This window comes from Gymnogyps californianus, chromosome 18 (assembly GCF_018139145.2).
Source record: "Gymnogyps californianus isolate 813 chromosome 18, ASM1813914v2, whole genome shotgun sequence".
Taxonomy (NCBI): Eukaryota; Metazoa; Chordata; class Aves; order Accipitriformes; family Cathartidae; genus Gymnogyps; species Gymnogyps californianus.
Window position 1 is genome coordinate 1758416 of NC_059488.1, and position 26244 is coordinate 1784659.

Below are 26244 nucleotides of genomic sequence, written 5' to 3' on the forward strand. Positions count from 1 at the left end.
TTTTATGCTTCAGTGTGAAAGCCCTTTCTTTGAATCTTGGTCTTTGGGTCTCCAAAGAAAGAGGATGTAGAATGTAAAACTCCCAAAGAGCAAGGACAGAATTTCCACTTCTGAACTGGAGTGAAATGAAGGTAGGCAAGTTTTACTGCTGTGCAAAGTTTCAGGTTGGGATAACCATGCTGATGAATTCTGGTCAGTGTTTGTGAAGTCTATTTTTATTATTAATTTTTTTCCCCTTAATCCTGGTGCAGCTGAGAGCATCTCCTTATCAAAAAGCTCTTCTGCAGTATTCAGATTTTTAAAAAGTATTTGCCTAACTATTTTTTTTGTTGTTGTTGTTCTTTTACTGAGACCAGTGAAATGATACCACATGGCTGTGCAGATTCTGGTTATGTGTGGGAGCCCTTTGATTGCATATAATTTCAAACTGAAGTAGAGAGAGATTCAAATCCAACATACGTGTCTCCTTCCTTTCTGCCCTTTAAATATAAGCGTTCTTTTAATTTCTAAAAATGTATAATGTATTGGAAAGCTCACTGAATTATCTTTGCTAATAATTTATTGGAGTTTTTAATTGTAATTCTGCCTAAATTTCCCTTCTTTGCACACAGATTAGATTTAAATGTTAAGTGTTTAATGTGGTGCCTGGACCCTGGCACAACTGGGTATTTTTTGCTGGGCGAGATCATCTGATGCTGGGACATCAAACTAATTTATCAGTGCTGTCTCTTTGACACATAATTTTGTAGACTTTTATTAGGCCAAATATAAATTCTCTTTTGATGAAGTCCAGGCAAGTAAGTTTGCTGTGCTAAAATTTCTCCACAGTGCATTTTGTACTGGATGTATCTCTTTGTGTGAATGTTTTTTCCAGGTGAGGTGGATTTGCAGCCATTTCTAAGCGTCAGAGATCACTCCTTGACCTCTGGGCCTCTGATTTCTCTAGGCAACTTTTTGACCATGTTTTATTAGACTTAGAACTAGGATATCTGTATTCCCACTCCTGTACATCTTATGAAATTGATGTTATGTGGAAAAAAAATTACCAAAGTGAGTACCATGCTCATCTTTGGAAAGAGAGGAAGAGTTTTATGTCTCATGTGTGATGCTTATGTCTCCTTACTGGGGAGGGATTTGAGCTTGGAAGCCTTGCTGAAGGGCTGTCTCAACCCTTTTCTTGAGTGCCTTTTATTCTTAAAAGATAAAATGAACTAGACCTCTGACATTTGCCAGCATTTTTTTCTCCTCACCTCTCTTTCACGGAGTTGTAGTTCTGTACTGAAAAACAGATGACTCTGGAGTACCCATTTAGATGCTCCATGAGGTTTCCCCATGAATCGTAATCCTCTGTGCCTGGGGGTAAGACCACTGCCATGCAGTTTTCTCACCTGAAGCGCATAAAAGCCGGGATTCAGAATGCCAGCAAGTTCGCTGAAAGAAAAATCCCCCAGGGGCTATTAAACATCACCACCTCTGGCTTGAGAAATTCATGAACTGCAAATTGCTGGAGGCTTGGAGAATGTCATTAAGTTTTCCTTGCTTTAATACTCTTCCCCAGCAATCTGCTGCTGGTCGCAGTCAGAGAGACACTATTGGGCTTAGATAAATATTTAATGTTACCTCATATCACCTCTCTTGTGTTCTTAACTTTGAGCTATTCACCCCGTGTCTAATCCTACTGAAAGAGAACAGTCCCTGAAGGGCGCAGGCGGCTGCAGGAGGATGGAGGGATGTTTTCATGACGCCAGCTGCAGCTGTAAGTTGCGTGCGAGGCTGATGTCAGGTGTGGAGAGAGCATCACTAGATGATGGTGTGTAACTATGGTAATGCACGTTGAGGAAGCACTAACACATCGTCTTGGACACTCCTGCCTGCTGGTGTGGCTGTTCGAGGGGTATGTACTTGAGAGTGGTTTTTTGTTGTTTGTTTTTTTTTTTTTAAATTACTTCGTTGCTCTCAGCAGCTTAGTTTAAGTAACACTTTTGGTCATTCTGTTTTATGAGAACACATATGTTGGTGTTCTTGATCACATTAATGGGGGGTTATTTAATGGTTGATTAATTGGGAGCTTGCTAGAAATTGGAAGTGTGGAGCAGATGGTTGTTATTTCTGAAACAAAACAGAGTTGGTTCAGTTGGAAGCATCACCATGTTCTGTGCTGGGGTTGAATAAGGGTCTGCGTGTCTTTGTCCCACGCTGCCGGTGTGCAGAGGGGATGCTGGGCAGACTCCTCCTGAGCCGGCAGCGCTGTGTGTCTATCTGTACAGCAGACTCTCTGTCTGCTGCTTTTCCAAATACAAAAGTGAGGTGAGTGGACATGATTTCTGAAGTCATATGCCTCTCCAAGGCTCTTTTGATGCTTGATGGGGATGTGTAGTCCCCATTCAAGATATCTGTGGGGGAAGTAGCCATCAGCTTGACTAACATAAAGATGTACCCCAGCTCTACAAATTCTGCCTCTCACCTTGTATAAAAGGTGTTCTGGCTGGCAGGGTCACTGGGTTTAATGCTTTCCCCTCAGGGCATGGGCCCCAGTGCAGCAGATGGGTATGGTGCACCCCAAGCTCCTTTGCTGATGCTCTTGTATCTCAGTGACCGGGTGCAGGGAGGTAACAGGCAAACGCAGAGGTGGAGCACGCTGTTCCCTCCTCGGCATTAGTCTCTCTTACTTGACATTTTTATTGTATTCCTCAGCTCATTTTGCATTCCTGGCTGTTTGTCTTTGCCTAGTAAACTTCCACCACTGTCATAAAGCTTTGTAAGTCACATATCCTGGAAGAATATTTGGTCTACATATCATTTCTATTTTGCTGAGAACTTTGACGCATTAATGAACACAAATGATAACTCTACTGTTGAATGCTTTTTCAAAATTGACCTGCCCTCTCTCCCTTGCTGTCTTCATCGCGTGCAATGTCATCAGTATTTCTTCTGGGAGACCTCTCTTAATCCCATTACGCCATCCAAAGTTGTACTAGACTAACTGTTTGTGAGGCTGAATGGTGAATCAGATCAAAGAATCTACCAATGTTAAAAATAAGGTGGTAAAAAACCCCACAAGCATTGGGTCTGTTCCCTGCAGACAGACGGTTCAACGAGCACGAACGGAGGAGCAGCACAGATGCAGGAGTGAAGGGCAGGTTAAACCATTTCTGCTCTTGAAATGCTTATGAACTAATTCTGTCTACTTTGGACTTGTTGCTTTCATAGGAACCAACTACCGTAAACTTTAGTGGAGGATGAGGAAATTTAATTCTACTCTCAAGTCATCCTCCTTTCTGTGCTTTCTTACCAGCTTTTACTTTTTATCTTTTGGTCTCCGCTTACGGGATATTTTTGTCCATTTTTGTTTGCTTTTCCTTCGTCATCGGTGTAACAAAGAGCAAACATCATTTGGATGTTTGAAAATACAAGATAAAAATCATACTTCTGAGTTTTTTCAAGTCTAACACTCAAGTATGTTAAAACAGTGAAGTCTTTGCAGGAGGAATTGAGCATTGAGGGGGAAATGAGTTGGCCCTGAAGGTCAGGAGGGCCAGCTCCAGATACTGTACTTGTGGTTTTTGCTTTTTGAGTATTTAAGTGTGAAATTGCAACCTTTTACCATGTTGTTTGTTCGTGGTTCCTTGATTTTTACTAAACACATTAAGCCATGCTGCTTTATTAGTGCCTTGAGAGACCTCACATAATTAAGTGTTTTGTTATTTGTACATAAATTTCAGTTCTTTTATTAATAAAAAAATGAAGGATTACATAATGAAAACATTAATACAAAGCAACTGCTCTTTCATGTTTTGTAAATGTGAATTTCTCTCTCAATATGAGACAGATAATATTTTCTTTAGGTATGAGGTTAATCCCTTAAGTTTTCCTTTCTTTGCTTTTTTGTATTTAGCTGCAGTTACTCTGCAACCTCCACCACATATGACATGTATTGCTGCTGATGAAATAGAAATGCTAATAAGAAAAATGAACTAAAGTGCCTGCCAGAAACTTTCTGTGCACCAAAATTCATCTCAGATATAATGTTGTTGCCAGATGTGTGCGTATGCCTGTCTCTATAGTGGAAGTAGCCTGAATCGGGCTGTGCCCTACAGATTTGGGAGGCTCTTTCTCCTTGGGGTTGGTAGTGGTATAGATTCCTGTTGGTGTGTTGAATAAGTAGTAGTACTATAGAGAACTTTAGGATTCATCTGGGGAGTTGGTTCGGTGCAGGATGAACAAATTATGTATTTCAATAGGTCAGTGAAATAGCTTTTTTCTTTGAAACCAGATTCCTGGGCTTTCTGTGGTTGCAAAAGGTATGTGATACTCCGAATGTTGTGTTTGTGAAAATGCAGCTGCAGTAGAAACTGTCATCCTATGTTACACTGAGGAATGTGATAAAAGAGAGCTTGTAGGTTGTGACTAAGGCAGTAACAGAGCTCTGGGAATATGGAGAATGGGAAGATGTTATTGTAGATAAGTGTGAAAATTTTTGTGAAGTCTTTGTGCCAGCTCTTTCTTCTACAACAACCCTGATCAATGCACTGATCCATCATGATCTTCAAAGCAAATTCACAGAACTGCATTTGTTATAGCTACATTTTCTCAATACAGTTTGTTAGGAGCTGAATGACAAGTGTTCAGGTATGAAACTTCTTATTCTTCCAGGTCCTGCTTTGCTGCTCACCAGTGATAACATCAAACAGCGACTTGGTTCTGCTGCGCTGGATAGGTACCTGCCCTCATTATTACTTACGAAAAAACGCAGAAAGATACTGCTGGTCTTATAAATATACGGTGTTTGGGAATAAAATCCTGTGTTCTAACATACATTGTGCTTTCTCATCAGGGTGTTTGAGACCACAATGTTTCAAGAGTATTTGGTTCAAATGTGGGTGGTTTTTTCCCATAGTTACTTTCTCACTTGTGAAATTGGAAAAGCTGAATTGCTCCAAGTGGGTATTGTGTACTCATTCTTAGGGATGCCATGGAAGTCTTACTGAAGTTAGGCATCACTGCATCCTCTTTCCTCTGTGTATGTATCTAATGGTATAAATAATGGAGAAACAAAGTGTCGTGGTTTAACCCCAGCCAGCAACTCAGCACCACGCAGCCGCTTCCCCCTTTCCCAGTGGGGTGAGGAGGAGGAAAGGGGAAAAAAAAAAAAAAGTAAAACTCGTGAGTTGGGATAAGAACAGTTTAATAACTAAAGTAAAATATAATACTAACAATAGTAATAATGAAGTAGAATAATAATAATAATAGTAATGAAAAGGAATATAACAAAAAAGGGGGGGGGGGCAGGGAACAACCAGTGATGCACAATGCAATTGCTCACCACCCACTGACCAATGCCCAGTTAGTTCCCGAGCCGCGATCCACACCTCCCAGCCAGCTCCCCCCTGTTTATATACTGGGCATGACGTTCCATGGTATGGAGTACCCCTTTGGCTAGTTCAGGTCAGCTGCCCCGGCTCTGCTCCCTCCCAGCTCCTTGCACACCTGCTTGCTGGCAGAAAAGTCCTTGGCTTAAGATAAGCGCTACTTAGCAACAACTAAAACATCAGCGTGTTATCAACATCATTCTCACACTGAATCCAAAACACAGCACTGTACCAGGTACTAAGAAGAGAGTTAACTCTGTCCCAGCTGAAACCAGGACACAAAGAAAGCATGAGCCTGGAAATGTGAGCAGATAAGGTTCTTAGGACGAGCAAGAGATGCAGGTCTCTGATGCCCTTCAGATTTTGTGCTTGACATGTAAGATTTCTCTCTACTCTGTTAGGAGCTGTGATTTAAAAGTGTTTGAATTTTGTTTTTTTTCTTTTCTGTCCCCAGTACCCATGAATACCGACTGACTAGCTGGCTGGGACAGCAGGAAGATATTCACCGTATTGTACTCTACCAGGCAGACAGCACCCTTACTCCCTGGACGCAACGCTGCATCCGGCAGGCTGACTGCATCTTAATCGTCGGACTGGGAGACCAGGAGCCTACTGTTGGAGAGGTGTAGAAATAGTTCCTTCCCATATTTGCAGTGTTAACAGTCCAGATCAAAGAAGGTTGTTTCATACTCATGAATTTTCCTAGGTTTAATACCCAGTGAAGCATAAATAATGAAATATTCCTGAGAAATGTGTATTATAAATAGAAAAAGAATTGAATGAGGATCCTCTGAAATGGCAAGTTTTATGTAGAGGTATTTCCAGCTAAGTTCTTTTCCTCTAAAGAGTCATTTTGGCCAGTGGTAAATCAAAAGTCAAATTGCTTTGAAGCTTTGCGTTTCTGTCCAGAATTTCTTTGCAGGATCTCCAGATAGAGAGAGAAATTCTTTTCTGCCTGGATGGAATTCATGGTGTGTGCCTAAGAAAAAGTAGATATAAGTGTATTGCATGAATAATTTAATATGTTTTGTTACAGATTGTAAGCTGTATTTTTTTTTTCCCCCTTACAATCTATTTTTATTTTTGATATTTTATTACCAAAGTTGTTTGACCAGGCACATAAATTCTGCAAGAAATTTAAAAATGAGGTCACAAGTGGGTGTTTTAGGATTGTGAAGTGCTGGGTCTGACCTCCAAAGAGCCTGGGACTGGTACCATCTGCAGCGTTCTTGTGTGTCACTTTGTGTTGGTTCTTCATGACTGTATGTGGGAGGCAGGAAGCACAGTAAAAGCAAGTCGCCATCAGTTGCCTAAAACAAAAAAATATAAAAGTAAGGAATGCAAGGAGGAAAAAGTGGTCTGATTGGAAGTGAACAGACAAAACATGCTGAACATTTGTACACTTAAGTATGACTTGGGAAGCAGTCTTATTTTGCATGAACAGCGTGTGTCTGTGCTGTGCCTTTAATGGTCTATGTTTTAGGTAAAAAGCATTCATTTTGAAGCACTCAGGTTTGAATCCTTGGCTAATTTCAGAGTTCTGCGTGCCATGTAAGCCCACAGCTAACAAAGTAGTTGTCTAAACCAACCTTGTTTGAGGGTTCTTAGTGTGCATAGTTGTCTCCAGATTCAGATAGGAGTAGGGGTCAGAAGTATATATGTGTGTGTGTGCATATATATATTTATGTATTTCACAATACATAAATTGTATTGTGTACAATTGTACTGCTCCAGTATTCTGTTAAACTGATACTGGAGCAGTAAATACCTGACGCCCCCGTTCCTTTGGTGTGTATAACGTGCTGTAGCTGGAGAGGATGCTGGAGAACACCGCGGTCCGAGCCCAGAAGCAACTCATCCTGCTCCATAAGGAGGATGGGCCTCTCCCTTCCCGAACTGTGGAATGGCTCAACATGCGGAGCTGGTGTTCTGCTCATCTTCATCTCCACTGTCCACGCAGAGTCTTTTCCAAAAGAAGCCTGCCCAAGCTGGTAAGAGATTCCTGCTTCGGTGGCTGGTCCCTTAGCTGTAGTACTTTACTTGTAATCCATGTATCAAAGGTAATCTGAGATAATGATACTACATGATATTCTGATGTGCAACTGGCTGTTACACAGATAGTGTTCTCTTTAAATCTGTTTGGCCTCGATTTACTATAGGAAACATAGGGAGAAGGGGCTCATGTCTTCTTTATGGATGCATACTTGGCTTTTTGATCTACTGAAGACAGTAAATACTGTCTCAAGGTCATATTGATAGGTGTGTACGTGCAGTAGAGTCCTTTTCATTGGGAGGATCCCCATGCTTGCGAAAACGATGCTAAAGGTAAAGCAGAGGCAGACTTGGGATGCTTCCCAGTAACTTCAAATCCTTGTCAAGAAAGAGAAATAGCTCCAAAGAAAATACTGTACTACGATGAAATTCTCCCAGCTACTATAAAAGTATGAGATGTATATGATCACTAGAACTGTTTGAATAGTTCATTAACTCTCTTTTCGTTTGAAGAACAGCTATCCACTTTTTAACAGTATGTTGTTGGCTGGTAGCGTAGACTCTACCCTGCCTTTAGAATGACCATCTTCTGCCTCTCTTCTGCAGATAGAGATGTATGAACGCGTATTCCAAAAACCACCAGACCGTCACTCTGACTTTTCTCGCCTGGCTCGTGTTCTGACTGGAAACGCCATTGCGCTGGTGCTTGGGGGCGGAGGAGCAAGGTAGGTGGCTTATCCTGGGCACGCTGGTGCATTGCTACCGGATCCTAGAGCACCACTGTCACTGGGCTGCGACAGGTTCTTCAGGATAACAGACATCCTGTAAAATCAGCACTGTTTTGTAAGCAGCATTTGGGGGAGACACTGAGGAATTGCTTCTGTTACACAAACTTAACCTACTGTGTGGATTTGTGCTTGGATTTCTGCAGAAGGAACTTGAGTGTTTGTGACCTCTTGAGACCTCTCATAAGTTGGGCTTAATACCAGAAGATGACCAGGGCACTAAATATGATGCTTCTTTCTTTTGTTGGCCTACAGTATGGATTTTTTTCCCCTATGGATTCTTATATTAGAAAATGGCGCACGTTATTTCAGAGGCCCCCAAAGCTCTTCAAAGTTTGAGCAGCAAGAGGAATTATGTCCTCTAATGGAAGAATGTTCTGTTCTCTTATAATCGCCCAAAACCCCAGGTACCTATACGCTTCTGACAGCCTTACTTTACAGAAAGATTGTGTTTTTGCAGACACGAGGGCAAGGTGTGTGCTGAACACTCTATTAGAATTCCATCTGAATTCCTGGTGAGCTTTGGAAATAAATTATTACTGACGTTTTTCTTTGGAATCCGTTTTTACTTTGAGAGTTTTATGTTGAGACAGAATTTGGTAGCCCTTTGTCTCGAGAGCGCCGTCTTCATTGTCTTCATCACCATGTTCTTGAAGCCCTTCTTTACAACAGTGCTTTGAAATACTGCTCTCAAAAATAAAAAAATATAATTTGCACTTAGTCTGTCTATTTAAGTCCACGGAAATATCACATTTTTGTCTTTGGGCCAGTGCGTGCTTTGGGGGGAGTATTCGCTACAGTGAAGGTTAGAGCTCCTTTGTGACAGCTTGTTCTGATTAGTCACTTGATGCTGAGACAGCCAGCGCTGTGGCTGTTTCTTTGAGTGTCTGCAAAGATGCCTTTATCCTGCTTGCTTTCACAGTTTCCTCACCTAAGATGATTTCAGTATTTCATTTCTGAGATAAGCACTATCCTGTGGAGACACAAAGTAAAGCAGAGGAGGGGAGCTTCTACTTAATCTGGGTATCTCAGGAGGCTTCTAATCGACTGATGCAAAGCACTTGTGGTTTTTTTTTTTTTTATTACAAGCTATCTGATATCTCTGTCTCTCCTGAAGCCTGTGTCATGCTGAAATATGTGCGCTTCTATATTTCTGGCAGCACATTTTGCTCGTTCCCTTCCTTTCTTCCTTCTGTAAACACTGCTGTAATTTTTGCCAAACTATTTATTTTTTGTTCTACTACTTAATTTGCAAGCTACCACCTGCTGGTTTTCAAGAGCAGAGGTAAGAAAGAGCAGGATTATTGAGCCTGTGTGTTGGTCCTGTGTTGTCCTCCTCCGCAAATCTGAACCGCTGCACTGCTGCTGTGTTGGCTTTAGGGTTTCTGGATGTGCACCACCCATTCAGCAATGTGACCGTGTGCCATTAGCCATTAATTTGCTCGTTTCTGCATCCATGCAATATGAAGGACTTTAAGAGGATTAAATGGCAGAACGGATAAATACGATAATTTCTTCTTTCTCTGAAACCCTATTTATGTCATGGACTACAATGCTTTTTCTGGGGGTTCAGACTGGCACACGGATGGTGTGAGCATTGTTTTCAATGGAAAGGTACAGAATGCTGTTTCTGTAGTTGAATTGTCATCTAAATTGTGGTAAGATGAAAGATTAGGATTTCTTAAAAGTTTGTTTACAAAGTGAGAATATAATTAAGACTCTGGGGAAAGGACAAAGTTACTCTGAACTCTGTAAAAATCTGCCTTTGGAAGGTCAAAGTAAGTTCTTAGGTCCCCATCTCTACTAACAAGGGAACTTCAAGAGATTATGCACTAGGTACTTAAAATCATCCTGTGATTAAGGCCCATTCCGGCTAAAAACATCTTGATGGGTCACTGCATGGACTCTTGGTAGTTAGCGTAGCCTTTGGATAATATGCTACACAAAGTAACCTCCTATCTTGTTCTAGAAGCATGAATCATACTAGTTGCAAAAACCAGAGAGAGCTAATAGTTACAGGGTGCTGGCTGGTGGTTATTTCTGTTAAAGGTATTGTGTTCTGTGACTCCCGTAATATCAATTATTTAGTTGTTGTTTTGGGAATGTTTGTCTGGCTTCCCAGTGACAGTCGGTTTGGGAGGTTTTACCAGAGCAGCTTCCTAGTAATTATCTTTGTGGTTTGTCATGACAAAAGGCTCAGAGGAACTAAAGGTTTTCTTTCTCTTGTGAGTATAAAAATAAAACAAATTGAAGTGATACAGTTCTAAAATTACAGCTTTTTGCTTTTGTTAAGTGCTAACTTAATTTCAGTTATAAACATTCCGGAGTTTGAGGGAAGGAAAGAGGATTTGTGTTTAGAAAAATAATACCTTTGAAATGTAGTTGCAAGAATAATGACACATCAAACTCTGCAACAAAGGCATAAACCCTCCCATAAATCATTCTCATGACCTTTAGCCATCCCACGTACAGCCCACCCTTTCTTTGGTTTTCCATAGTTGTCTTAGCAAAGCTGTTTGAAAACTAAAATTTATGGGGAGTAAATAATTAATACAGAAGTATCTGGGAATCGCTAGGGCTTTGGAGAAAAAAAAATCGGTCGTGCTGTTTCAGAAGAGTGACTTAAGCAAAACTGTGATGACAAGCTTTGCTGTTGATTATAATGTCATTATTCTAGGAGTGAATTTGGTCCAACGTGCCTATTCCACGTAGGCATAATGGGAAAATACAAAGCACTAGACCTGTTCCAGTTTCGTTATTTTGATAAGAAGCTTTATTTGCAGTAACACACATGATACAAATACATGATGTGCATAAGGTATGCTTATTGAGAAGGAAAGAGCTATTGTTAAAAGAAGTTACTTGCCTTTTTTGGATGTACTGTCTACAATAAGGCATAATAATCAGCTGCACGTTCATGCTGGGAACGAATGCATGTGGTGCCAGAGACCTTTACCGGACGGTACTCGTGGAGTCTGCACGTCCTGCCCCGTCTGTGCTATGTGATGCATGGGTGGATGGGGCTCTGCAGCATACCATGCCTTTCCCTTCTCTCCACTGCCCTTTCCTTCAGGCAGAGCATTTAAGCCTTCCCTGAGGAGCTGCTGTTGAACGATATTTGTAGATGTTTCATCAGGGCATCTTTTCATTTCTCCTTTTTTCCATTTAGTTTTCTCCTCAAACTTACTATTTTACCTCAGCTCTTGATATGTCAAGTAGTTTTTTTTCCACAGAGCTTTCTTGCTGACTCTAAGGATTTGACTCAGACTTACGCCTTTTCATTTTGGGCAGTTGGCCTGTCTCATCAGCTTGTGCTTTCTGCCTTTGCTTCTTTGTTTTCAGCTCTGGCCCTCTGAAAAGGGAGGCTAAAAGCAGCATGTAGGAGAAGCGAGTTATGCCTTTCTTGTTTTGGAGATATTTGTGTCTGATGAACCCACTTGTTGCCTTGTCTGTCTGTCTCTGTGCTCCTGAAGCCTGTGCCATGGGCAGGGTGCTCACACTCCATGCTTTTAGAGAAGGCCAAATGTGTGGGTCCATCTACCACCTGGTCACTTATTGCCTGCTGCGCTGAGCCTGACTTGGGTCTCTGCGCTCCTTAAAGCCTGGCTTTATCTTCTGATTCAATGGCTTTACCCAATGATGAAAAGGCTAGAAGAGTCCCCGAGAGGCAGATGTCATAATTGTTCTGCTCTCAGGAGATTACATTTGCCTTCTGCACTCTCAGTGTTTGACTCCAAGACCCCTGATTGAAGAATAAAACAAGGAGGCTTTACTGTCACTGCATCCGTTATGTTTGGCTGCAACTCCAGTTCATTCAGGCAAGTTTGAGTAAAAACCTTCTTATCAGTCTCGCTTACCTTCTCTGCCACTGGACACTGATCCCTTAGCGCTGCTGTTCATCCAGAAGGCACAAAGACAGAATTTGTTTGTGCTTAGTCTGCACTGGGACAAAGACTTGCAGCTTATGAGTAATCCCTAGCATAGTCAGGTTGGGCAAAACCACATTCTGCGGTTGGAAGGAACTAAGGGATGTACAGGTCAGATTGTGCTATATACATGGGACAAGCAAGGAGAAGGTAGGGTATGCCCCCAGCCACCTTGGGATGTGGTGGATGCACGTGTGCATCTTCCAGTGCAGGTACAAAGAACTTTTATTTGAAGGCTGGGTGCGGTGTGGCAGCACGTTGAGAGGTTTCCCAGCTGTCGCCGTGCCCCTTTGTGTTTTGAGCAATCATGGTAGAAAAGAATTGATGAAAAGCTCCCGACATAACGTAAGGAAAAACTTGGAACAGTCATTTTGAGAACTTTAGAAGATTATATTCCTTTTCTGAATGTTGATGCATGCTTTTAGCGTGCAAGTTTGGCTAGGAGGTGAGGAGCTCTTGCATATGAACAAACCCTGTAGTGCTTCCCCTGCTCCATCTTGTTTAAAAAGGAATAGAATTTGCGGATCGATGACCTGACCTATCCATGTGAAACACTTGAAAGAAAGTAAATGCTATGCTGTAAGATATTATATTCCTACTATAGTGTCTTTGCACATTGCTGTCCTCTGGGGCGGAGAGCCTTCTGGGGAGCTCCCGACTGCCTTTAGCAGACGAAGGGATGTGTTGCTGATGTTCCATGGCCTGTAACGCAGTACTTTAATTACACTCCCAGCAATTAAGTGGTATTAGAGTTGGCATAAGCGCGGAGGCTGAATTTGCAGTGTGCTCATGTGAGGAGTCAGAAATGATTAATAAAGATACTAGTATGTTTTGGGGTTTGTTTTGTTTTTCTGTCTCATTTGTTATTCTAATTTGGAGAGAAGCCTTAAAATGTACAAAAATCTTGTGGCCTGATCCTGGGTGAGGGCAGGCTGATTCTTAATTCTGTCTTTTTCCCATGATAATTGAGGACAGGAGGTGTTTTGTGGTTACCCTGTTGTTTAGTTGCTTGATGCTTCCTACTTAATTGGATTTTGCCATCTCAACTCTGAGAAACTTTTGCTTCTTCATTGCATGATGCAGATCTTCAGTGTTTGGCAAGAGGATACACTGCAGGCAACAGAAATTCTGCTTTCACCCTCTGTGAAATTCTCCTCAGCTTTTTTCTGAGAGAAGCTATGAAGTCACTGTTTTCTTTCCATTGCTTGAATTGGTTAAGGAAAAGTTGACAAGCTGCCAAAATTAATGAACATGCAAATACTCATCAGCATAACACAGTAACGCAACAGTTGGACTTATTAGGGCAATGTGCTGCAAGGAAGGGATGTTAGAAATAAAACCTCTTCTTTGTGGGGGCTGTTGTTAGCTCTAACAAAGACCAAGGTCAAATGGCAACACAGGAAGGTCTGGTTTCCAGCACTGCTGCCGTGGAGAAGAGCACTGGGAGCTGTAGCTGTGCAAGTTATCTAGCGACTGAGATCCCTTCTGGACTGTCATCTCTTGCTCCATGGTCCACAAAAGCAGAGAGAGGTATGTCTGTTCCCTGAAAATAGGGAAGACTGCACAGAAAGTGTCTAAGCTTAGTGAATCTTCTAGGGCATAATAAAAGTGAAGTCTCCTAGGTCAGGACTGAGGTTTGGACACCACGGGGTGGAGCAGGCTGGCTGGTAGTGCAGTGGTTGGAGCTGACATCTCATAGCCCAGCTTTCAGTGTGTGGTGAAACATCTGAGGAATAAAAAGCTGAAATTTGAGGTGGAAATGATGTTCCAATGCCAAAATGCTGTCCTCGGGATGGACAGTTTGCTCACATGATGCAGACAACACACTTTCCGTGCTGCAGCTTCTTTTCCTGCGGTGCAGGTGATAGCAGCGTCGTGGTTATGAAACCCTGATGTTCGATGTCGGGCAATAACGGAATCTCCTGGGGAGACTGTGTGAGGTTTTTATGGTGCAGGTGCTTCGGATTCAGTTCCAGCAGTTAAGGAAGATTAATTCTTATTCCTCAACTAAGACAGATAACTAATGATATGAGGCTTTTTACTCCTATCGGTGGGAGAAGTGTGTGCGTGGACGTAGTCTTAAAACTAGCACTGCAGAGCTGCAGTACTTAAATGGAGATGGTGGGCTCATAAGATCAATTACTGTACCTCAAATACAGGGTAGTAACTGGAAGCATGAGGGGAGTTGCTTTTTTAAACTATTAAACTTGACCACAAGCACCCAGACAATGTGCTGTTAAAAGAATGTGTGGGGGGAGAGGGAGGAATTTGCTGCCTGAATTCAGAAGCTCCCTCCAGAGCTGTGCACTGAAAATACCATCATAAAGAACACAGAGCAGTGTTTTTCCGTACGGGATCCTAAACATACTCAATATAGAGATTACAGAAGGGATGAAAGAAAATCCCATGGGAACTTCCTGGACTCTTGATGTTCCTGACACAAGTTGGAACACAGCAAATGTTTTTCAGCTCCTTTGCTGGGTTCGAAACTTTACATAGACTGAGTCTAATGAGGGGCGCCCCAAGGTATGAGGGATAGGGATCTGTGGAGCCCAAATGTGCTGGTATTACCAGTTCCTTGTGCTGGGGAATAAAAGTAATGCTCATCTTAAGGAACTTTCCATTCCTATCTAGATCGTATATAATCTATTCCCCCTTTTTCTTTTTCCGCCTGGCCATGTCTCTGTTAGTCTGTAAGTCTCCATTTTCCCTTTCTGACACATCCAAGCCCTAAGATTACCCAGTTTCTTTGTGCCCTTTTCATTCCACTGTCATTCCTGCTTGTCTTCTTTATATCTGCCCTTTAGTTCCTTTCTCAGTCTTTGCTTTCAAGTCCTCTCTCAAAGGACCTATTGCAAAAAATGTCGTTTGCCAACTGCTTCTACTGTACTGGAGGGTGTCCTTATTTGTCAACTTAACAGAAATGCATTTGGCTTTGAAATAATTCTCAGATCATGCAGTGAGCTTCAGGACCACACTGCATTTTGCAAATAGATTGTTGATAGCAATGTTTAAGGTTGCTCTCAGTGGCTTATAATGGGGTACAGGCATCCCCTTCATTTGTTATCTGTATCTCACAGTGCTTAAAATTCACAGTAAACAGAGGGCTCACAGCTTGAAAAATGTGTAAAAATTAGATTCTGATTCTTTGAAGTATTGAAAAAACATAGTCTGATAAAACACTTGTTATGAAGTAAATTATGAAACAAAATTCTTGCTAAAACCATTCTTCTTCATTCTGACCTTGGCTAGGATAGTTCCGAAAGAGCAACAACAGCCTCTCCGAGGTGCTGGTGGTGTCATGAGTTACTGCAGCTATTGAGGGTTAAATCACTGAAGCGAGGAATGAGCAGTCAGGTTTTCACTTTGCTGGTGTTCAGCTCCTGACGTCACATGGGCTTGCGCAAATGGCTTAAATGCTTAGAACTTGTGTTCTCCTTTTGTAAAACAAGGCATTTGCTATCTCAGCTTTGGCATCTGTGCAGGTCACCCTTTATAAATTGCTCTGAAGCACTTACATGGAAAAGAAGTATAAACCATTACCACTAGGAATTGTTTGGGGTTTTAGGAGAGTATTGTTATCTCTAAATGTATATGAATTTATGCTCTCGTCTCATGGGTTGGATGTGTCTGGGGAATTAGCTTGAAACCTGACATCTTAACTCTTTATTCCTGTGTGCAGTGGCTGAGGAATAACCAGGCTGCTGGTAACCCTGTTTGTGTTGTCTGGGTACAGTGCCAAGACATGGTCGACATTTTTGCAGGGGCTGCTGAGATTTGAGAGTATCCTTGCCTGTTCTGGGCAGCAAAGAGCCCCCACAAGCAAACCCTGTAGTCCCTAGCCAATTCTGGGCAGCAAAGAGCCCCCACAAGCAAACCCTGTAGTCCCTAGCCAATTCTGGGCAGCAAAGAGCCCCCACAAGCAAACCCTGTAGTCCCTAGCCAATTCTGGGCAGCACCAGCTCTAGTGTCTTCTCCCACAGTGCAGAGATGCTGTTGGAGAGGGGCTCTGATGGAAGCCAACAGGTTCCTGAGTAGCTGCCTCTGAAACGGAGTCTGTAGGATGTGCCAGGTCCTAATCAGCTGGGGGGTGTGCATTTGCTTTCCTGGTATCCTGGAAAGGTTAATGGCTGGATGTGGTGATGTGTGATCTTGTAGAGCTAACGTGGGTCCAGCACTGTCCTCAGGCAGGTAAGCAGCCTTGGTGGTGTGGAGAGCGGCGGTCGGCGGTGCTGGGCTCTGCTTGGGTTTGGCCAAGATCCCTGTCTCCAGCTTGGTGTCTGGCAGTCCCGTACGGAGCCAGTCTGGCACAGATTGGGTCCTTCTGCACTCAGGTCACGCCGTTCCCTGATTTCTACTTAGGCAAGATAAGAGTGAGGATTTTTTGTAATTCCTGTTTTTTCTTTTTCTCTCCCCCTGATACAGTCAGGCAGCATCCATGAAATTTGTGTTTCATTTCTGATTGCTTGCTCAAGATACTGAGATGGCATGTAAGGACCCTGCTTTCCTTTTCTATAGCAAGACAGGTCTTGAAGAATATGCACCGCTAAAAGGATCCTATTCCTCATCCTGATATTGCTGTAAAGGGTGTCAGGAAATGGAACTGAAATATGAAAGAAACTTGAAGAATGCTTCTTCCCTTCTTTTAAATGGAAGAATGAAGCTTACCATCCAGCATCTGCAGTCTGTCAGTGGCCAATAACGGCTGATGAAGCAAGATTTCTGCAGTATGGAAGTATCAGAATGATGCGAAAGAGACCGAATCTGCTCTGTGTCATGAAAAAAAACCCCTGTATACTTGAAATATCCTTCCTCCAGTTCCCTTTCTTCAAAGTAATCCCTTTGTACACCAGGCCAAATCTGTCTTTTGACATTTGGAAGGGCAGAAAGTTGGCAGCCCCGAGGTTAATCCTCATGACCTTTGCATTAGTCAGCCTGCAGTCTTCAGCCTCCTTCCGTACGGTTAGCTTGCTGCTGTGGTAGGTGCATTTCAGAGGAAGGGAAGCTATTTGATGACCTGCAATATGTTTTTGTGTGTGTAGATAGATATCGGTATCTCAGTGCACAGTAGAGTTGTAATTTTTCTTTATTATATCCATTTTTGAAGCTCAGATTGATGTATGGGGGCTTCAGAGCTTGTAATTATTCATATAGGTGTTTGGAGAAGTGGCCTGTGCCGTGCGTGTTTGTGCTCGTGTCATGAGTGGAGCATCCATTGCCACGTGCAGATAAACCAGACCAAAATCTGAATTGCAGTGTCAGCCACGCAGTCAGGCTCCTGGATTCCCTTTGTCTTTCAAAAAGCAGATTTGATTTCAGGGCAATATCCGGGAGCTAAAATAACAGAGAACAGTCTGAACTCTTTATCCTTAAAGATAAAATTACACCTTTGACTTGGTGTTTTACTTTTGGTGCTGTTTTGTAGAGGCTGAAGGAGAAAGATAAGGAATGTGGGCTCTTCCTTGGAAAAGATGATAACTTATGTTTGGATACCTAATTTGAGTCTTATCCAGGTCAGCCCTAGAGTATATCGTTTGAACAAACAAAACCCAAGTCCGAAAAATAAAACGGTGAGTTCTGAGTATTTCCTTTGTTGAAAAAACCTCCTGAGACATGGCTGTGAACTCATACTGAAGGCTTCAGACTTTCTGTTTGCAAATGGTTAGTAATACACTGCAGCGTAATTGCTCCTAAGAGGCTTTGCTTTGATTTCTTCAGGGACGGACATCTTGTGTATTGCCCGAGAGCTCAGCTGTATTAATCATGTTTATGCATCCGTTCAAAATTCTGCCTCAAAGTGCAGTTGTCTTAAACACAGAGTGAGCCGTGTGGCTGTTATCAGATCTGAATGCTAATTGCTCGGTGAGTTGTGTAATAGTTGGGTCATCACATGCACATAAAAGCCATGTTCGTATGGCTTGGCACCCACATAATACTTAATGATCTGATTTTTCTTTTTCCCATCTGTAGCACCTATGTAATTGCTCATTTGCTCCCATTTGCCATGGAGGTTGAAGATTTTAATGGCTTCTATTAAATCCTCCAAGCAGCAGGAGCTTGGGAGCCATCTACTTCAAAGTTATGACTTAAACCACTTGCAATTAATTTTTATTTTTTTTATTTGGACTGTCCTGTCCTGATCTCCAGTCTTCAACTCACCAAACTCATTTATTCATAGCAGTACTTTGATATACAGATGAAATTAAACAAGGAGATGGTGGAGTTGTGGTTTAACTTGTTTTGCACCTCTTTTTATCAGCTGAAAAAACGTGTGCCATGTTACAGAGCTGCAAGTTTGAGGGAACGCTTGCCATGTAGCAGTTGTAACGCTCTGTTGGCAAGTCCATGTGCTTTCGGGAAGATGGTAAAGCTCTTGCATTGCTGTGATTTTTAGGAATCTCTGTCTAACATTATCTGGGCAATGAGCTTTCTGGTTAAGAAAGAGGAGATTGGAGAAGTTGTAAGTAAAATCACAGTTAAATTCTTTAAAGTGCTAAGTCTTATTTCTGTAGCTTCCAGATGTTGTGCTCAAAATGGCTTCTTCTAAGACTTTTCACAAATAAGTCTCAAAGGGGTGGGGGGAGGAGGATATATTTGTTTTCCAAAGAAATTATCTTCCTTTGCAGATAACTGAATTGTTTCTTGGCTCAGAGTAAGAGACAGGATTTTGTTTGGCAGTCCCAAGCGGAGAGCGATGGGGGGGTGCAGTTTGCCATTCAGCCTCGCTTCCCTCCTTCCTCCTCCTGCACGCACCTACTGGAGCGTGCTGCTGGCAGGTGGGATCAGAAAACAAAAACCCTGGTGCATTTTCTGATTTACTTTTACTCTGGCTTTACTTTGTGTTTTTTCTCCCCTCCAATGGCTTACTCGTGTATCCCTTCACACCCCAGCACTGGGTAGACCTGACAGCCCTCCTGGAAGGGCTGAACAATTTTTGCTCATTTATTTCTGTGTCAGGCACAAATCTCCCTGTTTAAAGCTTGTTCTAAAGTTAGTATATAAAGCAGAAACAAGATCAGTGCGAAAAGGGCATTGTATTTGGATTTTCTTGCAGGAAGATAGTTTCACTGGGGTTGTGATAAATCGGAGTTGCTTTTTCTGCCGAACGTGCCTGCGTAGCGCTGAGTGCGCAGGATTAATGGGCAGTATCTATAGCATGGCCAGGCTAAAGGGAAAATGGCTGCTTAGCTCTGACTTAAGGAGATGGTGGGAATCTGAGGGCAAGGCTAAGTGGGAGGATGAAACGAGGCTGTTGCTAATGGAGGGGAAGACAGGAAGAATTCGGGTCTCTGGATCAATACACGTGTATCTGGGGATAGTTTTAAAAATGGGCAGTGGAAGGGAGAAAGCTTCCTTCAGGGCAGCTGCTGGGAAAGATCCTGTTGGTAGTTGAATGTTGGGATGAGAACCCAGTAATGTGGGATTCTTCCCTCTATTTAGCTTAGAAATGGGGCTTAATTAATTAATTAATGTTGTCCAGACTGGAAGCTTCCTTGTAAGTGCACAAGTAGTACAGCAGGAGCAGAAATGCAGTGGTCTGTTTTCTGTTATCCTTTTGAGCTGACAGATAATCACTGTAATTATTCTGGCAAATGAATACTGGGAAGTTTTATGATCAGGAAAGGTGGGAAATAATGTTATTGGAAAGATACAAGTATGATTAGATTTCAAAGTGATGTTCGTATGTATTGTTGCAGCTGCAAAAGACTGAAGGTGCCAAATTGGAGATAATACAGTTGCAACTTGTAGAAGACTTGCTTGATTTCTAAGTCAGCGACTGTGCCACTCAATGTCAGGATCAGCAACAAAACACATATCAAAAAGTGCTGCTTCTTATATAAAGAAGAAACTTCTCTTTATCTCACATTTCCAGATACCACTCTATATAGCCCTTCATTTAAAGAACATCTAATTTCCCTCCTGCCCCAATACAATGAGCACCTCCAGAATAACTCTGAGAAGTGTCTACCACCACCACCACAAAAGGTGTTATTCAGATAACAGTTCTGTAGCGGATGTAGCTGTATCCGTTAGTCTGAGACCTGCCGATTCAGTAACCAGCCCCGGTTTCGGGATCCCGCTCCAAGAAGTGCAGGTGAGCCCGCATGCCGTACCTGGCGGTGTTTTGGGACATGCTGGCCGTTCCCGTGGGCTGGAAGGTCAGTCACCTTCAGTTTATTTCTAGTGCTTTCAAAGCAGCGTTGAGGGAGTGGTTGCCCAACGCACCACTTTTGCTCACTAAAATGGGTATAGTAAATACATATTCATCTGTGCTTACCCTGTAAGTTGGGTGGTCTAATGGCTGCTTGTAACATGCTTTGAATCAAAGCTGTTATATGAAGGAAAACCTGGTTTTATTTGTATAGCTTTGCTTCTTCAGGAGTTTTAAGGTTATGAGGGTGCCTTAATTCAGGTTTGTTAGGCTCTAGTGGAGTTTAGTAAAGTCCCCTTGGCAATTTCTCTATTTTTCTACCTACTTTGCCAGTTAACTACATCAGGAAGGTGGTGCAGCAAGCTGTGTGTCCCGGTCCGGGGAGGCTTTGGTTAGAGACACGGTGGAGCTCTGCAGCAGCCATGACCTTAATCCTGTTTTTAACCAAAGGAAATGGCATGTCTTCAGTGCATTCAGAGAGATCTCCTTCATCCTGATGAGTCAATTAGGAGAAGAGATGGGTGCTGGGGAGGCTGAATGCCTGAGCTGTATTTTTCTCTTCCTTTCTGAAACTGAAGTGGACTTTGGAGGTGTGCAGCGTGATCAAGCTGCCGCCTTGCCTTGCTGCTACGTTAGTCACAGTTTGAAAAATGGGTGTCCCCTCTCTGTGTGCTCATGGTATCATGTTTATTCTTTCTAATGCTGACAGGCAACATCCTATTGATATGTTAAACATGGCTTGCGGAGAAAATATTGGTGCACAGGCTCTGTTTTTGTATTGTATTTTCTTCAGCCCCCTGACCTGAGCACAGAGGACAGCCTGTATTCCTGCTGACACTTTAATCTGAAATGTCCTGCTGCATTTGCTCACTTCTTCCTGAGAGTCGTATCTAATCTGAGCTCTGGCAGGCACGTGTGGAGCTGACACATGCACATCTCGCAGAAGAATTTTTCTTTTATCAGTTGTGCTCTGGCCTTTGTGCATTACAGTCACATGCCAGTGGCATTTCCCCGGGGGATGAAAGCAAGGGCTTGTTTCAGGAGCAGGAATTTTCCTGCAAGACCTTCTGCCAGAAAGGCTGTGCTCTCTGCTTGCTGTGCTGTGTTATTTCAAGGAAGCACGTCTTCAACCCCATAACTCCTCTCCCTGCTTCATGGTCATTTATTTGTGACCACTAGTAGTAAAGAAGAAATGGTGCTTGGAATTTAAGAAGTACAGCACTGCTTTTGGAGGCTTTTTAAGCGTATTGAGCGCGAGTTTGGTAAGTAGTGCAGTAAGCGGCACTTCAGGGCAGCCGATGCACAGAGCAGCCCATGACTTGCCTTGCTCAGATCAGATTGCGAGGCAGTGGCGGGGGTGAAAATGGAGCATGGCTCTTATTTCCAGTTCCTCCTCGAACTGGTTGGTGCCGTTGCTGCTCTCTCTGCAAAGGGCACTAATTAATCAGGCCTGTCCTAGGGAGTGACATACTATGGAAAACAGTTTTTGTTAATATATAGACTCTGCACTTCTTGGGCAAATCTTTGGGTTCTGGTGCAAATTATTTGAAAGTAATCTTCTAGGTCATTTGTCCTTGGTGCCAGGAGTCCTTGTCACTGTCCTGGGAACAGGCGTTAATCCTGGCAGGGGAAATGCTCCATCCAGCTGCACTGTCAGGCGGCTTTAAGGCAAAGGACAGCTGCGTGTGCAGCTCCAGCCACATACTGTGCATCCCCGATCTGAGACGCTCCTTCGTCCTATCTAGGCGTACTCCCCTGTTCCTCCTTTCCACCAGAGTAAGTGACATTCAGCTCTGTGTCAGCCAGGTAACTGGAGATTTTCCCCGTCCCTTCCTCTGCTCCACGTGAGTGCTCTGGCAGTGATGTGTACGTACAGCGTTGGCGCAAGCAATCTTTCTTTGTATTCCTCTTGCCAAACACTTGTATTTTCACATGTTGCCCTAAAACAGGACAGGTCCCCTGTGAAACTGTGCCTGGTATTACAATAAGTGCGTGATCCCTGGTTTTTTCTGCACTAGTATCCTGACTGTTAACAGGGACCTAGCTCCTGGCTTCAGTTTCTTTTCGTCTTTAGTCATAGCACGAGAGCTGCCCACACCGGCTATCCGTGATGCACCGGCAAGTTGTCAGTGAGCAGGATGCCTGCTGCCTGGCAAAGCGCCGGCTCCGGCACACAGCTTCCCTTGGCAGCCTGCCCGTGTTTACGTACACTGTGAGCTGCGAAGAAGTGGCCAAGAGAGAACCAACTGCGAGGAGTTGTTGAAAAGTTTCATGTAGTAGCATTCCTGGGGTAATGATGGTCTAAAGCTGTAGGGAGGGAAAAAAACCCATTTATATCTTTCAGGAGGCTGGGTGGTACATGGAGAAATGGGGTGGGTTCAGGCACATTTGCCTTTCTTCAGGATTTTAGTTTGCACAAATACATTCAGTCACAGAATGCTCCTGTTCAGGATGCTGGAACTGGAAGAATCATCTTTGTAGTCGTGTATAAATGAAACATAATTTAGTCTGGCAGTTTAGAGGAGGTCTCTTTCTGAGCAAGAAAAGTACTTTCATTCCCATCTTGCAGGTCAGTGCTTTGAAATCGATGCATCTGCTGGAGATACGTGGCTGTTACACATTTAGCTGGATATTGGCAGGGACTCTGCCGATGCAGGACACAGAGGCGATGGCTTGCCAACAGAAGTAATAATAATCTTTTGTTATTCATTCAAGGGCATCATACAGCAAAGTAAAAACAAATCCAGAGTGATCACGTCAAATCCCTCATATTTTATGGAGTCAGGAACGCATGAATGAGGAGATCCAGTTTCAGAAGAGGTTAAAGGGAGAGAATCCAGTCTGGAGCTAGTCCTAGCCAGTGTAAAATTGCCCTCCAAGCAGGAAATGCTTTACAGTATTCAACATGTCTTAACAAATCCACATGATGTAGGCTTTCTCCAGAAAGCAGGTTGGATAGTGTAAGGTCTGTTCCTCAGCGAAACATCAGTGTCAGCTAGTGAGTTACATGCAGGGATAAGGCAGCAGTAAGTGCCAGACACAAGAAGCAGATTGCAAAAATAGCTGCGATCTAAAAGCCTAAAAACAATGGGCTCCTCTGGCAGGGATAAAAATATAATTCTTTTAACTTAGGGCATCTTATGAGAAGAAGCAATAGTAAAGCAGGGGAAGGAGAATTTGGAGAGGAAAGCTAAATGAGCCATTTTCTGCTCTTGGATTACACCAGCGCAGATCTGTCATTGAAGTCATTTACACCAGTAAAACCAAGAACCTGTCTCAAAGCATTTCAGCAGCTGGAAGGGATTTATTTAGATGGAAAGAATGCGTTCAGCATAGCTTGGCCAAATGACACCTATGGTGGACTTGGCAGCTGTCAGCAAGTATTTATAGGATGTAAACAGCAAGGGGAAAGCGGACGGAAATAGAGCAAACCGTGGGGGAACAGAAAAATGGGATGAAAATGGAAAAAGGAAGATTTTTACTACTGTATGGATTAGACTGAAAAGCATCCATCCAGGTGGAATGAACTAATTGACATGCTTTGTATTAATTGGACAAAGCATTTGAAACCAGAGGCTGTAATTTTGTAGTAATCATAAGGCAATCAGCCTCCGCAGCTAATTTCTCTGTTTCTGTAATGGTTCTGTAGAACGGACAGGGATCCCTCTCCCATTAGGGGATTGCTGTTTATAAGAGCTGTTTATAAGATCAGATCAAATGTTCCACCTCTGCTCTCTCATTTCTGATGCTAGGTAGTAGCGATTGCTTCAGAAACGAGTATTTGCAACAATTAGCGGCTTCTGGGCTTCCTGAACGCAAGGTTGCGCCTCCGATTTTTCATGTTTGGTAGCCACTGACAGCCTGGTACCTTTGATTTATCCAGTCCACATTTAAATCCATTTGTGATTTGACCTCTTCAGCATGTGGTAACAGTGGTTTCCCCAATTTGTGCTTTACATAGACGTGTCTGTGTGTAAATTCTTTCTTTTACATTAAACTTTCTGCATGGTGATATCATTGGCTGGCCCTGCATGTCTCCCGTCAGTCATGATCTTCCACAGTCGGAGATTCGAGTCTAGTTTCTTCTCCTGTGAAGTCCTTTCCATATTCTGGTCCTCTTTCGTGCTTCACTCTGTCACTTTCTAGTTCTGCTATTTTTTTATTTTTTTTTTTTTTTTTTTAGTGACAAGTCTGAGCTTGCTTGCAGTTTTCAAAATGCTGGTCCATCCTGGATGTATGTTCTTATGTTTTCTGTTTTATTCTGGTTTCTTTAATTTGCCTTTTGAATTTGCACTGAACACTAGGTTAGTATTTTTCGGAGAATATGCACGGTGGTTCCAAAATCTCTCTGTGTGAGCAGAGCTAGTTAAGAGCTCATTGCTGTAGGGGCATTGCTACTTCTCATTTTCTCTTGTCCCATCAGCACTGAGGTTCATCTGTTGTTTATCACTTGACCCCGTCATTGCTCTGAGGTCCTTCTGCACTTCTTGAAATCAAGGAAGATTGTAGATTCACTGTCCTCAAGGAATTTGTATCATCCTCCAACACTGCGTCCTCATCTGCCCCTTTCCTGGGTCTGTGTGCTGAATGAAACTCCGGCGTTCTCATCACTGTTTGTCTCTTCTTGCTTGTTGTTTTCCATTTTCAAATTTGTTATTAATCCCTGTGGTGACCCATCCTGTGATCCCAGGCTGGCTGAGTTTCTTTGAAGAGTCACTGGAAAAGACTGTTGTGGAAAGGGCTGTCCTTGGCTGCTTTGGAAGAATCCTAGTAGATTTTTTTGATGCATTGCTCCCTTAAAGCCATGTTGACTTTTCCCTTGCATACCCACTGGCTTGATTCTTGGCTGTTGTTTTTGTGTCGCTGTCTTTCATACTGAAGCCCGGCTGGGTGGTCTGTACTTCCTAGGGTCCTCAGGGAGTCTACTTGAAGATTTCTGCATTCATGACATCTTTTTCTGGCATTGAGGCTTGTTTAGCAAGAGACTGGCAGTTCAGCTGGTGCACACTTGAGTTCCCTTAGAAGGTGGCATTCATGTCTTTATGCTTTTTCAATGGCTGTTTGTCTGATAATGTCTTTTTTTCCTTTTCTTTTCTTGGCACAGGGGATGCTCCCAAGTGGGAGTTATCAGAGCGCTGATTGAAGCTGGCATCCCCGTAGATATGATCGGAGGAACATCTATTGGTGCTTTTATGAGTGCCTTGTACGCTGAAGAACGCAGCTACAATCAGATGAGGATCAAAGCTAGGCAGTGGGCCATGGTAAGCATTGGAAATGTTGCACTTCTCTCCTCAGACGGAGCGCAAGAGCTTAACCGCAAGCCTTAGCAGGCAGCAGCGCGCAAGCAGCCGCCCAAGGAAAGTGCAGCTACCTGCACTTTGGTGTCTGTACGATGAAAAGGGCCCGTGCCCGGCAGCGAGAGTGTGAATTGGGAAAGCTGCTCGCTGTCACGCTGGCAGGCGATGCAAGCGCCCGAGAAGGCAGGAGTCAAATGCTTGACTTTGCACAAATTCTAGTCACGCTATAAACGTAGAGTGATGTTGTTTAAGTGTGTTAGCCTGTGTTTATCTTTGTTTTATCTTCTCTTTTTATGTGCTGGAATCTGTTTCCTTTCCAACTCTCAATAAATGTGTTTCTCTTTTGTATAATTTTCTCTTTTTCGTTCTCACATGCTGTCATTTTTCAGTGGAACTGATTTACAGAGGTAATCCTTCTCTAAACTAAATACAAAATGTGTAATTCACAGTGTAGCCTGAGAACTCCAGAGTGGTGGTACTCTGGTTCAGGAGAAATTTTTAACTTTAAATATTTAATACAAACAAAAACATGTTTTCATAGTTAAACCAAGGTTTGGGAAGGTTGTTTTAAATAGCAGCTTCTGTGGATGAACTTATTTATTGGTAAGATGTTGGGGAAAAATTGTACTAGCACCAGATTACACTGGTTCAAATTGACTAAAGGTGAAGATTAGCGTTATTTCTGAAGTTTGCTAGTTACAACTTTGTACTGTTCATATGAAA

The 26244-nt window shown here is 42.8% G+C and overlaps 1 protein-coding gene across 2 annotated transcripts in view; it reads left to right on the forward strand.

The window, feature by feature from the left end:
- PNPLA7 (patatin like phospholipase domain containing 7) overlaps positions 1-26244 on the forward strand; it is a 130184-nt gene that overhangs the window by 70851 nt on the left and 33089 nt on the right. For both annotated transcript variants that reach the window (XM_050907912.1, XM_050907913.1), the window contains exons 23-27: positions 4654-4717; positions 5824-5992; positions 7178-7360; positions 7968-8086; positions 25329-25485. In XM_050907912.1, the coding sequence (XP_050763869.1) occupies positions 4654-4717; positions 5824-5992; positions 7178-7360; positions 7968-8086; positions 25329-25485 (692 nt within the window). The remainder of the gene's footprint in view (positions 1-4653; positions 4718-5823; positions 5993-7177; positions 7361-7967; positions 8087-25328; positions 25486-26244) is intronic.